This window comes from Archocentrus centrarchus, chromosome 17 (genome assembly GCF_007364275.1).
Source record: "Archocentrus centrarchus isolate MPI-CPG fArcCen1 chromosome 17, fArcCen1, whole genome shotgun sequence".
Lineage (NCBI taxonomy): Eukaryota > Metazoa > Chordata > Actinopteri > Cichliformes > Cichlidae > Archocentrus > Archocentrus centrarchus.
Window position 1 is genome coordinate 11,221,475 of NC_044362.1, and position 14,436 is coordinate 11,235,910.

General features: G+C 40.5%; 1 protein-coding gene across 1 annotated transcript; it reads left to right on the forward strand.

The window, feature by feature from the left end:
* The first annotated feature begins 1,112 nt into the window (after window positions 1–1,112).
* On the forward strand, window positions 1,113–12,761 carry ccdc39 (coiled-coil domain 39 molecular ruler complex subunit). Its single transcript, XM_030752497.1, has 20 exons — window positions 1,113–1,341; window positions 1,961–2,080; window positions 2,182–2,328; window positions 2,415–2,573; window positions 2,680–2,772; window positions 2,976–3,104; window positions 3,202–3,393; window positions 3,470–3,573; window positions 7,151–7,283; window positions 7,551–7,745; window positions 7,876–8,040; window positions 8,124–8,261; window positions 9,379–9,587; window positions 9,678–9,801; window positions 9,899–10,058; window positions 10,217–10,323; window positions 11,812–11,952; window positions 12,088–12,267; window positions 12,362–12,450; window positions 12,545–12,761. The coding sequence occupies exons 1-20, from the start codon at window positions 1,243–1,245 to the stop codon at window positions 12,717–12,719; spliced, it is 2,859 nt and encodes a 952-aa protein (XP_030608357.1). The 5' UTR covers window positions 1,113–1,242; the 3' UTR covers window positions 12,720–12,761.
* Window positions 12,762–14,436: the final 1,675 nt, after the last annotated feature.

Below are 14,436 nucleotides of genomic sequence, written 5' to 3' on the forward strand. Positions count from 1 at the left end.
CCCCAGAAGCAGCATCCTGAACTGTGGATACAAGGCAGGATGGATCCATGCGTTCATGTTGTTTATGCCAAATTCTGACCCTACCATCTGCAAGACTCATCAGACCAAGAAGTGTTTTTCCAATCTTCTTTTGTCCAGTTTTGGTGACTTGAAGTCTCAGTTTCCTGTTCTTAGCTGACAGGAGTGGCACCTGGTGTGATCTTCTGCTGCTGTAAACCATCTACCTTAAGGTTTGATATGTGCATTCAGAGATGCTCTTCTGCATACCTTGGTTGTAACGAGTGTTAATTTGAATTACTGTTGTTTTCCTAGTCTGGCTCAAAGCAGTCTGGCTGTTCTCCTCTGACACCAACAGGGCATTTTTATCCAGAGAACTGCCGCTCACTGGATATTTTCTCTCGTTCAGACCATCGTCTGTAAACTCTAGAGATGGTTGTGTGGGAAAATCCCAGCAGATCAGCAGTTTCTGAAATACTCAGACCAGCATGTCTGGCACCAACAACCATGCTACATTCAAAGTTGCATTAATGAGCAAATATCTAATAAAGTGGCTATATACTGTACATCTTAAGTAGATGTCATGTTTTATGATTGGCAGGTAAAGTTTCCCATGACTATTAGAAGCTTTAACTTTGAATAAATATTACATAATTGTGGACAGAGATGATACAAAGCCAGAAAGGTACCTTATTAAAAGTCGTTGTGGTTTAATGGGCTTCTGGTTTTGTGTAAATAAAACTGATTCTGTTTCCTATAAGGATAAGTAATTGATTAGAGAGATACGGTATTCCCAGTGAATTTTGTATTATTTTTCAAGTTGCATTATTCTCTATGAAGCCTTCTTCGCGTACAAACTATTTTCAAACTTTATTGATTAAACACATTTAAGCAGTGATATAAACAGTTTTAAAGGACAAAATAAATTTTAAATAAAATTTTATATAGATTTTGTAACATGAGGAAAATTGAGGAAATATGCGGCACAGAATTTTACGGTAGTTTTATGTAACAATGAATTAAAATATGATAATTTTTGAGTCTTTGCCGCGTTTCTGTTTCTCTTTGTAGTCTCGCGCTACTTACATCGGGTGACCTGTTCGCGTGCACGCATGGTTACTACGGGCGACTGACAACAGAGAGCGAACAGAGAGCGAAGCCGCGTAAAGCGAGGATCGATAATATTGTAGTGGCAGTAATTATTACTTTGAACCTCCTCGAAGAGGCTGAGTTGGTCTGAGCAACATGTCGAGCAGTCCGAATACAGCTGTGCCGGGGACAGGCTGGGGTGAGCGCTCTGCCATCCCCATGGCCAACGCTGAGAATAAGGCTCTGCTAGAGGAGGTGAGTTTGGGAAAGTCTGACTGCTTCTCTCACTGCTAAAGTAGTAGTTTCAAAGGTTAAAATTGGGATAATGTTCCCAAAATAATAATAATAATAATAATAAAAAAAAAATGAATGACTGGCTAACAGGTAACAGTTAAAATCAACGCTGCCTGTCCACCTCATAGACACCATAAACCAGATGTCACCAACATGACACCGATTTTCTTTAATCGTTGCTATAATTAGTAAAGGACTGGACTCAGGAACTCAGATGTAACCTAACTCAAAATATATGGATGCATGTTTTAACCAACCTGTCTCCCAGAAATACTTGTATTTTTTCTACTTTACTGCTGTTTTCACGCTCTGCAGTGCTGTTGTGGGCCAGTTCTGGCTCCAGTGTTTGACACCTCTGATCTAGACCACTTGGCAGCACTGCCTGGTTTCACAAGTTGTAAGATTTTACACAAAACTGGCAGATGACTAAGTGTTCTGACAAATAGCAGCTCTGTTCACAATACAATACAATACGAACATTCTTCAGAGTGCACACAACATTTCAAGATCACATAATCTGTACATGCTGCGTATCAGATGTCACATGTGTTACATAATCTGGTAACTTCCTCAACAACAGATTCACAAAAATGAGGTGGAGTTGCTGCAGCTGGAGGACAAGCTTGAGAGAGATAAAGATCAAACGAAGCTAATGGCTGAATTCTTCAAGAATGCTAGACAAGAGCTGGAAAACACTGAGGTAAGTATGTTAGAGCATATTGTGTGTGTGTATGTCTTGAGCAACTGGGCTATAGTTATGCCATCATGGTGTGTTACCTTTTCATTTTTTTCTTCTCATAGGCTCTCTGCAGGGGAAGGGAAAGAGAGGAGAATTCTGAGAAACACCTGACAGCCCTCTCAGATAGAGAGACAGGTCGCCTGGCCCAGGAGACCACTAGGATAGAGAAAGAGCTTGGATCTTTAGCAGAGCGGAAAGGCATGCTAGAGGTCTATATATTCATCATATACAGTATTTAGCCAAGTTTAGCTTTTGGTGCCAAAATGTGCTTCTTACCTTTTGTCCATATTGCCAGAACCACACTTTCAAGGCCAAACTGAAGCTGGAGGAGTTTATGCACCAGATGAACTGGGACAAGCAGACCATGGATGCCTTTTTGGAGGAGTCGGCGCGCAAAGACGAGGACACAATGGCCATCATCAAGTATGCTCAGCAGGACGAGCAGAGGATCAAGGTTAAATGATAAATAAATAAATAAATTCAGAAATATGAGCAGCAGGCTGTTGTCAGCAGCATGTTGTCAGTCTCTGCTAACAACTTTGTGATCTCTCCTCCTACAGTCTCTCACTCTGGCTATAGAGAAGAAAACACTGGAGGCCAGTGAAAAGCAAAAGGCACTGGTCAAAGAGTCGACCGAGACTTTATCTGCTCAGGTAATGTAAGAAAACACAGTACAGGGTTGATTCTCACCAATGACAGATTTATAAGCAGGACGGATGACATAGAGGACATCAGACACATACTGAACAGTAATATTTTAGAGAAGAAAAAGGTGGTCACTATATCCCCTAATAAACCAAAGCAGTTGCAAAAATATTCCTCAGGATGATTGCTGCTTTTGCCACGGTCCAAACAGATTGCCTTGGATAAGACTACAGAGAATCTGCAGCAGGCTCACCTGGAGACCCAGCAGCTCATCCAACAGTGGGAAAACACCATCGAGCAGATGAAGCAGCGGGATGCTGACATGCAGCAGTGTGCACTGGTAAAGTGTGGGCATTTGCACTTCTGCTGATAAAAGACATAGTACACAGTACACAGTACACACGAGTGACACCTGCACTGTTTCTTTATCATTCCAGCAAATTACTCAGTTCAACCAGACCTGTAGGGAAAAAAATGCCACCTTAACCGAGAGGAAGAACTTGCTGGATACTCAGAGGAACAATAACAAGGAGACTGAGAGGAAGGTTACCCTAGCTAACCGACAGGCAGCAAAACTGCAACAGGATCTGAAGGAGCAGGAGAGTAACTGCAGCAGGCTGAGGGATGAGGTCAGTTTCTCGCGTAGAGGAGTAGTAGCTTCATATTCTAAGAGCTTGTCAATTGATTCTCGTGTGTCTCCTGCAGCTGAATACGTACAAAAACACACTGGACAGAACAACCACTGATGTGGCGTCTCTGACATCCCAAATATCCAGAATGAAGAAAGACATCCAGGATAAAAATGACAAGTCAGTGAAATATTATGACACATCTCTGCCTATAAATTAACACTATGGTGTTTTAGGTCTATGTACTGACTGTGTATAGTACTGTGAAAAAGCATTTGCCTCCTTCCTCATTTCTTTTTTTTTTTTTCATATTTGTCACACATGTTTCAGATCAAATACATTTTAATATTAGGCTAAGATAACCTGAGTAAATGCAAAATGCTGTTTTTAAAGTATGATTTCATTTATTAAGGTAAAAAAGTTATCCAAACCTAGCTGGCCCTGTCTGAAAAAGTAATTGTCCTCTAAACCCAATAACTGGTTGTTCCACTCTTGGCAGCAAAAACTGCGATCAAGTGTTTACAGTAATTGATAACGAGTCTTTCACATTGCTGTGGAGCAGGGTTATTATAGTTAAAGAAAACGAACGAAATAACGAAAACTGAAATTGAAAAAACATTGTCGTTAACTGAAATAAAAAAAAACTACAATTAAAAGGAAAAAAATGATAACTAACTAAAACTGTATTGTGAGTTTAAAAAACTAACTAAAACTAACTGAAATTATTGTGGATTGATCATTTTTCCGCTCTCCGAGTTTAAGCTGGGAGCGCCGTCGGGCAGCTGTGTGCGTGCGTGTGCACGAGAAAGCGGCAGAGTTGCTCTGAACCAATCGGGTTCAGAGCGGGTCCACGCCGCCGCAACGCTGTGATTAACCTGTTCAGTTCTTGTGCGTTTCCGTCTACTTTATCAGTGAGAGAATAACAATCAGGAATAATAATCAAAGCATCAGTATAAGGACTCACAAATGTCAGCAAATTCCTGGAGGGAGACTGCTGTCGGAATGGACGTGAGGAAATAAAGGAAGTGGAAAAACAGGGACAAATATGTTTGCAGCCAAAAAACTGAGCACAAAGAGCGAGCATAAATGCGGACATGAGGTCGGACACTTCCGTAGGTTGTGTACAGAGGCTGCAAAGAACCTGCAAGTCTAATCAGTGAGCATCTAACCAAGCTAGCTCCAAAACAGAAGAAGCTTCAGGTGGTGGAGAACATCAGGATGCAGCTGGATTTGACCTTTGACTCCTTCAAAGAGTTTGTTTTTGTCAAACACCACATATAGGTGTTGTTAATCTACTGCACTGACACTGGAGTTTATTGGGAGTTTATTGTAGAATTTATTGAGTTTGGGAGTTCATATTTTTCTTTGTTTCTCCCTGTTGATGTTCATGTGTGTCCTAATTATTACACATTTAATATGTAGTGCTTCTGTCTTGTGAACTGTTGGTTGTTGAATATATTTCTTTATGGTAACTTGAGTTTTTATTACACAATAGTCACTTTTGCGCATTGAATCTTGCACCTGACAAAGTATGAAAGTACTAAAACTAATACTGAAACTAACAAATCTAAACTAAAACTAAGCATTAAACCTAAAATAAAAACGAGCAAAACCACTCTGAAAACTAACTAACTGAATTTGAGAAACAAAAGTAAAAACTAACTGAAACTAAACGATAATGTAAAATCCAAAACTATTATAACCCTGCTGTGGAGGAATGTTGTCCCACTCTTCTTTGCAGAATTGTTTTAATTCAGCCACTTTCAAGCATGAACGAATTGTTTAAGGTCACGTCAGAGCATCTCAATCAGAGTTACGTCCAGACTTTGACTAGGCCGCTCCAAAAGCTTTTTTTTTTTTTTAGTCATTCAGAGGTGGACTTGCTGGTGTGTTTGTTCTGCTGCATAACCCGAGTGCTCTTGAGCTTCGGGACACGAACTGATGGTTGGACGTTCTCCTTCAGGATTTTCTGGTAGAGAGCAGAATTCATGGTTCCATCAATTACGTCAAATCGTCCTGAAGCAGCAAAGCAGCTACAGACCATCACACTCCCAGTGCTATTTTGGAGTGTTGGTATGATGTTCTTTTTATGAAGTTTTATGCAGGTGTAACGGGGCTCAAACCTTCCAAAAAGTTCCGTTTTTTTCTCATCAGTCCACAGGATATTTTCTCAAAAGTCTCGGGGATCATCAAGATGTTTTTGGCAAATGTGAGACGAGCCTTTGTGATCTGTTTGGTCAGCAGTGGTTTTTCTCCTTAAACTCTCCCATGGATGCCATTTTTCCTCAGTCCCTTTCTTATTGTTCATTCATGAACTCTGACCTTAACTGAGGCGAGTGAGGCCTGCAGTTCTTTAGATGCTGTTCTGGGTTCTTTTGGGATCTCCTGGATGAGTTGTTGATGAGCTCTTTGAGTAATTTTGGTAGGTCAGCCACTCCTGGGAAGGTTCACCACTGTCCCAAGTTTTGTCCATTTGTGGATAATGGCTCTCACTGTGGTTCACTGGAGTCCCAAAGCCTAAGAAATGGCTTTGTAACCCTTTCTACACTGATAGATGTCAGTGAATTTGTTTCTCAACTGTTTCTTTAGATCAGGGGTCGGCAACCTGTAATCCGGAAAGAGCCATTTGAACCCGGTTTCCACAGAAAACAAAACAGTGACAGCCGCAAATACTAGCGGAAGCCGGTAGCCCGGTAGTAGCTACCGCAAGTGACGCATATATTGAGAAAATAAATAAATAAATAAATAAAATGATTTTATTTTAATATTTCAAGATCACAATAATATTCCAATTTAAAACTACAACAAAAACCGAACTGACAAAAATAAAATGCACTTCATTTGGATACTTATAATGTACTTCTGCGAGCAGCACAGAGCTGCAGATTAAGCCTGAATGAGCCGCGGGTTGCCGACCCCTGCTTTAGATCATAGCATGATGTGTTGCTCTTTGAGATCTTTTAGTTCCACTTTGTCAGACAGGTTCTAATTAAGTGATTTCATCAGGTTCAACAGGTCTGCCAGTGATCAGGCCTGAGTGTGGCAAATGAAATGAAACTCAGCTTGCCAAAAAATGTGGTTAATTACAGCTAATTCATGATTTAATAAGAGGGGCAGTTACTTTTCCATGCAGGGCTGGTTAGGTTTGAAAAACCTTTTTTCTTAATAAATTAAATAATCATTTAAAAATGGGGATTTTGTGTGTGTGTATGTGTGTGTATATATATATATATATATATATATATATATACAGTAATCCCTCACTTATCGCGGATGTTACGTTCCAGGACCATCCGCGATAGGTGACAATTCGCGAAGTAGGGACGCTATATTTATTTTAATAAATATACATTATTTTAGTAGTTATACACTATTTTAAGTTTTTATAAACCCTCCCCACACACTTATACACCAAATATATACATTACTGTACAACACGTACTACGCATGTGAAGAACAAGTACCGCAAAAACCCGCAAAACAGCGAAAATAACGCGATAAATATTTTACACTAATATTGATTGAAAACCCGTGAAACAGCGAGACCACGAAAAAGCGAACCGCGAAGTAGCAAGGGATTACTGTACATGTATATATACACATACACACACACACACACACACACACACACACACACACACACACACACACACACACACACACAGTGCTTAACTAATTTATCAGACCACCACCAAATCTGAGGTTTATGCCACTATATATATGTATTTATGTGTGTGTATGTGTACCCGTGTTGTAGACTCAGTGAGGCCAGGGCATACAATTGTGCACTGGAGGAGAAGCTCAAAGTGGTGACTCAGACGGCTCTTAGTGAGGAGGAGAGAGCTGCACAGATGGAGCAGTTTCTCAAGGATGAGTACCAGGCTATCAAGGTGAGCTGCCAAATCAGATCCAGTTAGAAGAGAATTGTTGTACACATAACGTCTGTTATTTTTTGTCTAAGGAGGAAATCAAAGGATTTCTGTCTATGCAGCACATTTCACTTTTAAAAATATTGGTGTACTTGTTAAAATGCTTTTCCCCACGTATTATTCACCTGCTATAACCCAGATGAGCAGACTCATTTTTGTGTAGCTCACATTGACAGAGCTTTGTCCTTCAGGCCTTCTGTGCAACTTTGTGCTTGTGCTGTGCTACAGGAGTTGGATGTCCAGCTGTGTGACTGCAGGGAGGAGTTGTTACATCATAAAGAGGATTTGCAGGCTGTCAAGATGAAGGAAAAAGATTTGACCTTGCAGGTTTCAAAGAGTAAATCCGCCATCAACAACCTGGAGTGTGAGCTCAGAAAACTGGAAAAGGAAATGTTTAAACAGCAGATGACCATAAGTGAAAAGGCACGCTTAGCAAAAATCTCACACACACCCGCACACACAACCATATATGCTACCCAGCTTTCACTACTCTGTTGCTACACTATCAATGCACAAATTCAGATTTTCCTCACTTCTTTCCTGCTTTGCAAAGGGCTATGAGATAACATTACTAGACAGAAAATTGTCAAGGATGCAAGGTAACGTTAACCAAGAAGAAAAGAAAATGCTTGACACGAAGCTTGCTGAGCTGACCGAAGACCTTGAGGAGAAAAAAAAGAAAGCCAAAAAGCTCTCCAACGCTCTCAAGGAGGCTGAGGTTAGTCTGATGCTTCGTCGCACTGTTCTGCTTTTGCATGACGTAATCCCATTTCACAAATCAAATTTGTTTGTCTCTGGCAGGATGATAGTCGCAGTTTGAGTAAAGAGATTGAGAAGTCTGAAGCTCACAAGAGAGATCTGGCCAGCAAGGTACAGGAGCTCATGCTGGTCCGTAACACCAGTGAAAAGGAGCTGAAGGCTCTCAAACTGAGGAAAGAGGTAACTGACTAATGGGGGGGCAATTCAGTTCATCGTGCTGGTAGCCATGTGTGGTTGTTGTTTATTCTGTTCACCATTATAATTTACCAATTACAGCTGAGATTTCGTGTACTCTGTCACCATCCAAATTAGGAACTAAGATTTAAACCTGATGATGGCATTCTAGGAAAGTGAGACATTTAAAAGAGCTAATTAGGTTCTTCATCTATGGACCATGAATGTCTGAGCTAACTTTCATAGCAGTTCTTCAGATACCGCTTAAGATATTTCAGTATAAACTGCAATTGTGAACCAACAATCCTCTGGACTACACACAACCCGAGTTTGGGAACTTCCCATGGACCATGTCAGTCCAGCTCCTGACTCCCTGTATTCATGAATCTCTATAGACAAATGCCTGTAATGGGTCTGAACTCATTAGAGAGGGCACTCCACACATGTAGGAGAACAAACGCGTCTCATATTGAGCAACCATGCCTTACTGGCACTGACTGAAGGATAGACGTGCTTGTATGTGTGTGCACACACAAAGCCAGGTTTGATGGCTGCACAAAGAGAGGAGATCATCTGATATGGTTCCTTATTAATGTAATCATTAGTCAGACAATATTTGCTCATAAGTAGTAAATATTATTCTGTCTTTTTCCTCAGTTGGTAATGTGGGTTGGCACAAAAATAGCATTTGTGTTTGAGCAACTTACAGTAAACCAGGGAACTGCACAACAAACAGTGATTTGATTTGAGTCAAATTCCTAAACATGACTATGAATTTGTTCATTATTTTCATTAAATATTAAGATTTTCCTCCCCGGTACTGTAATGTAAATATGCATAGAGCTAGGAGATGATTATCATTATATAGGCTGGTTTATTTAAGCAGTCGTTTCCTTGACCGAATAACTAGCAGAAAGTTACTGAATTGGTTTAATAGAATGTAATTTATTTTTATTTGTGTCATATTTTGGTTTACAATGTGTAGCCTTTTTGCGTAGTTTATCTTAGCATTAGCATCTTAGTCCACTCCACTCACATCATTTCCTTCTGTCGGTCACATGGAAATGGATGCAGACCTAGTGATCCATACAAGTTGTTGTTAACCACGTGTGTTTCTCATCAGGAAGACAAAGTGGAGCACCTAATCTTAAAGATAAAGGTCAAGCGTGTGAGGGATCTTCTGTACAGCAAGGCTGACAACATGCTGTCACTGGAGAAGAGAATGCTGCACCTGCAAGAGGCCATGAAGGAGCGGGAGGATGAGATTAAGGTCTACAAAAAAATGCTCAGCCAGCACCTCAAGATCAGTGAGCAGGAGAGGCAGAAACTCAGGTGAAAAACAAAAACTTTGCTCACTTTGCTGTCAGTTGTGTTTTGTGTGGTTTAAGATGGACTTTTTTTAGGAGCTTGATTCTGTCTCAGTCTTGAACTCAGTGAGAAACTGTCCAAGATTGACAAGATGAAGAAATGCTTCGAGACTGTGAGCCTTTCCCTGGCAGCTCCTGAAGGGGAAGAGGAGAAATCACAGGCTTACTACATCATAAAGGTGACTGGTTTGCACACACACTGTTGTGTTAAGGTTAGATTTTTTTTTTCCAGCATCACACTATCAGTTTGAATGACCGCCATGTGCTTTTCTCTAGGCTGCACAAGAGGAAGAGGAGCTAAAGAGGAAGGGCGATGGTCTGGTTGCTAAAATCCGCAAAGTGGAGCTGGAGAATACAGCTTTGGAAAACACCATCCACTTGTTCAACGACAGTAACTCTGCATTTCGCAAATCCATGAACAAAGTAAATGAGTCCAGTACGTATGACAGGATGGCTAGAATCACAACAAACTCGAAACTCAACAGTCCTCTTAGTACCAGGAAGTTTTATGATTTATGTTTTTTTTTCTTGTCTGTTTAAAAGAACAGAGCATCTGTCTGTAATCACAAAGTAATATCAACTTTTTTTTTTTAGGTCCAGAGTATCAGGAAAAATTGAAACTGGAAGGACAGTTGAATGCAGGTGAAGAGATGCTGATCTATAAGAAAAGACAAGCCCAAGAGATTCAACAGGACATACAGGTTATTGCTATTTATAGTAACTGCTAGTTGTGAGTACTGAGAAGTACTGAGTACTGAGAAAAAGCAACATGCACTTAAATGCTGAGCATCTCAACCTAAACCAGTGAAGTCTGTCATAATAATGCTCGAACCAAGGCTGAACTACATGGTAAACACACAAAACTCTCAGTAGTCTATAATAAAAGTAAAATAATCACAAGTGATAATGTCCGTAACTCATTTTGGCTTAGGTTTAGAACAGTTTTGTGTAATCAGTTCTTCCTGTGTTTGTAGAAACCACTAGCTAGTTTTATTGAAAAGAAAAAAAGAGATGATTTTAAGTAAACTTATCACAAAAAGTAAAACAATTTGGCACTAAATCTCATACTGTTGGAAAGCCTGTTTATTTCCCCTTAAATGGGGCCACATTTGTAAGGAAAATGCATTTGTGGGTTGAGCAGCAGAGTTGAGTCTGTGGGTTGTGCCAATGAAAAACCTGCCAGATCTTCTTCACCGTGAGAGCCATTATCCACAAGGCGGTCCCACAGCAGCGTGGACCAAACTGGTGACCAGCATGAGGAGGAGGTGTCAGGCTGTTGTGGCTGTATATGGTTCTTCCACATGCTGCTGAGGCCCCTGTTTGTTAAATGAATAAATTGTTGCTAATATGTCTTGTTTCTACAGTCTTCAGTCATCCGATCCACTAAACGACACCAAACAAGAGTCAGAAGCAGAATAAGTTGCTTGGCATTGGCAGAGAAGATCTGGCAAGTTATTCATGGGTGCAACCCACATACTCAGCTCTGCTGCTCAACCCACAAGTGGCGTCATTTAAAGTGAAATAAACTGGCTTTCCAACAGTATGAGGTTTGTTGCCAAGAAGCATTTTTACAAAAAAGATAACTAATAACTAATAACTGATCAGACACAAAAGTTTAGTTAGGACTCTGGTCTGTTGCTTATCTGTCAAATAACAGGTGAAACTATGCAAGCAGGAAGCCACTTTAGCTGTGTAACATGCAACATCTAAAGATAAGAGTTTCAGTGGGTAAAACAGTTCATGAAGCTTAATGCTAACCTGCAGAGGACTGTTTCATATATGTGTACATGCAATGGGTAAACATGTTTCAGGGTCTGTGCAGTTCAGGAAGAGTTGGAAGTATGTTAATTATGTTAATCTGGCTTGGATTCTCTCAGCTGGTTATTTGCTTCTATGACATGTAGCATAAAATCAGAATTGAATAAAGTAGGTTCAAGTTTTCTTTCGGTTTGAGTGTAAACATTTAATGACAAAATAAGCTCCGTGTAAGAGCTGCTTAGTTTCCACATAGTTTCAAAAAGATCCCCCCTGACCTCTATTCTGCTTGCCTGTTGGAAGGAGTAGCTTATTTATGATGTAGCCAGAGTTTCCTAACAACTATTGGCATCATCCACTCTAACTGATCTTGCATGAACCACTCTGTACGTGTGTGCCTCAGTGCCTTACGTGTGTGTGTGTGTGTGTTTTAGGACTTGAACAATACCTTGGAGAGTCTGCTACAAGAAGAGCAGGTTGAGAAAGACAAGATAAAGAACAAACAGTTCCTCATTTCCAAACTGAACAAAGAAGTTGCTTCCCAGCAAGAGAAAGTTGACAGAGCCTCAAAGCAGGTTTGATGTCCGATTCTAACCACAGTTATTAACCTGCTGTATGGGCAGTGCAGAAAAAAAAAAAGCCAGTGAACAGATAAGTGTACCGGGAAGCATGATCATGTTATAAATGAGTGCTGCGCGGCTGTTTTTCAGTGCTCTAAGCTGACCAGAAATGTCCGCTCAGCAAAGGGCACCAAAGGCGAAACCTTTGAAGAGAAAGACATTAAGCTGAAGGAGTTGAAGGAATTTATCAAGAATGTGGACAGAATACTGAATGAAGGCACGGAGGGCAAACCTGACCTCACATCAGTGCTGGAGAATTATTTCCTGCAGGTACAGTCCTTCAGAGATTAATGAATCATTTTAACAGGACAGGTTATGCTTTGCTGTTAAAGTTCCATTAACTTTAATGTTTCCTTTCTCTCAGGCCAATCTGTCTCTTCCATCTCCTTCTTCCACTCCTACCACCCAGCGGAGCTCCAAGTTAAGCTCCACCCACAGCTCCACCTTTCTCAGGTCAGGCTTCATCAGTTCCTAATAAAACCTCTGATCCTCCAAAGAAGGTTAGAAATTCTTCTGTATCTTTATGGTATTTTTCTCTGCAATGCAGGTCTCCAGCATCCTCAGCCAGCAGCAGCCTCCGGGCCTCTGTGCCTCACTCCCCCAAGCTGAAGACTGTGGAACTGAGCCTGGATCTGACTGCGACCTCCCCTCCTCTCACCACCTCCAGATGTTCCAGCTCTGCGAGTAGTTCAAGCAGCAGCAGAAAGTCAAAGAAGCTTTAGTGTTCTTTCTCCTCTGATGGCTGCTTTATTATCATTGGTGGATTGGAATAAAAAAAAAAAACTATTCGGTGCATTGTGTCATGAGTTTATGTTTTTGGTCAAAAGGTTCAGGATTGTTGTGGACTTTTGGCACGTCGAATATTCATTTTAGTTTAGTTCTTGAACTTGTGATTTTCAGACTCTGTGAATCTAATGTAACCTGAAATAATGTCTGACAAAAAGTCAAGACATTTTTCAAAATGTTAAAAAAAATCGTTTTCTTTCCCCGTCTTTTGTCCTAAAATACCTTACACACTCGAAGACATCTCAATAAAAGGTTACAGAAAAACAAATCTCAGGGCATGTGTTTACACAACTTTCTAAATAGCTTTCTTAACCTTCCCCTGTATAAAATACATAATTTAATAGGTATTAACCTATTTTTCTTTCCTGATTGTGGCAGCAGCTGAAGCATTTTCCAGCTTCTCTTGTATTTCAACACCCATTTGACGTCTGAAGAGCCGGGGATTTTTTTAAGAAGTTGAATAGAACACATCCCTCCCTGCCTGAGTGATGCACTCCTTCCTCATATTTCATGTGACATGGAGTGCTTTGTTTTGTGTATTCTGTATTTGTTCCTGCTCAGACAATTCTTCAAGGAAGTTTTGCGTTTCTGCACACAGGCCACTCCTTCTGTGTTAAGGCTTTTAGTTCCTTGTACAGACTTAAAATAGCCAGACAGACTACAGGAGCAACACCTTACCTGAACAGACTTCCCTCTTTTCTTTGGAATAAAGCTTAAACATGTTGCTGCTGCTGATCCTGTTTGCTGGATGTTTGGCCACATCTGCAGCACAGACGAGTGAGTACACGCTGAGTGATCATGAGGAAATATAAAGGAGGTCCTTTTCATATGTGTACTGTAATTAAATGTGTTACAGGTTCGTAGAAAATTAAACTGTATAGATATGAAATGTGGTCTTAATTGCATGTTTCAGTAGCGGCCGTTCCCAGCCAAATTGTGAATACGACTGCTCCAGGGGTACTTCAGACAACGGCTGATCCACGAGAATGTAAGGCCACTTCAGATTGAAGTATATAATTCACAGTGAGGTGTAACACGATGATTTTGATTTTTTTTTTTCTATTGGTCTTTCAGATGTAGCGATCCTTCAGGCAGCTGTTAGCTCCACTGCGGCCCTAAATAATAACACATTTGTTCCGATCTGGGATCAGGTGACTTTCTAACTTGGTTTACAAAATAAGCTTAATGTCCACAGAGACTCTTAACAGCCAGTTCTCTCTCTGTGCCTTTCAGCTCCGTGAACTCATCATCCAGAAGCTACAAAAAGACCCTGGCATAACTCTGATTGTTAGAAATGTCACCAAAGTCTGAAACCTCACAAGCTCAACTTTGCTTATTTGATTTGCATCACTGTAGCTAGAAATATGCCAAGTTTGCTTCTGAAGATTTTTTTTAATCATTCACAGGTGATGGTTTTATATTAGTTTTGAGGACATTTAATTAAGCGAGCTTTTATTTTAGAAAAATTACTGACCAGAAAGAATGTTTTTTCTTTCCCAAGAGATAAAGAAAAGAGCAGAGCGCAACGTGGACTTGAAGACTTGTCCCAGCTGTCATAGGGCAAGAGGCAGGGTACACACTGTACAGGTCACCATCCTGTTGCAGGGCTAACACAGAGAGACAGACAACCATTCACACTCACATTCACACCTG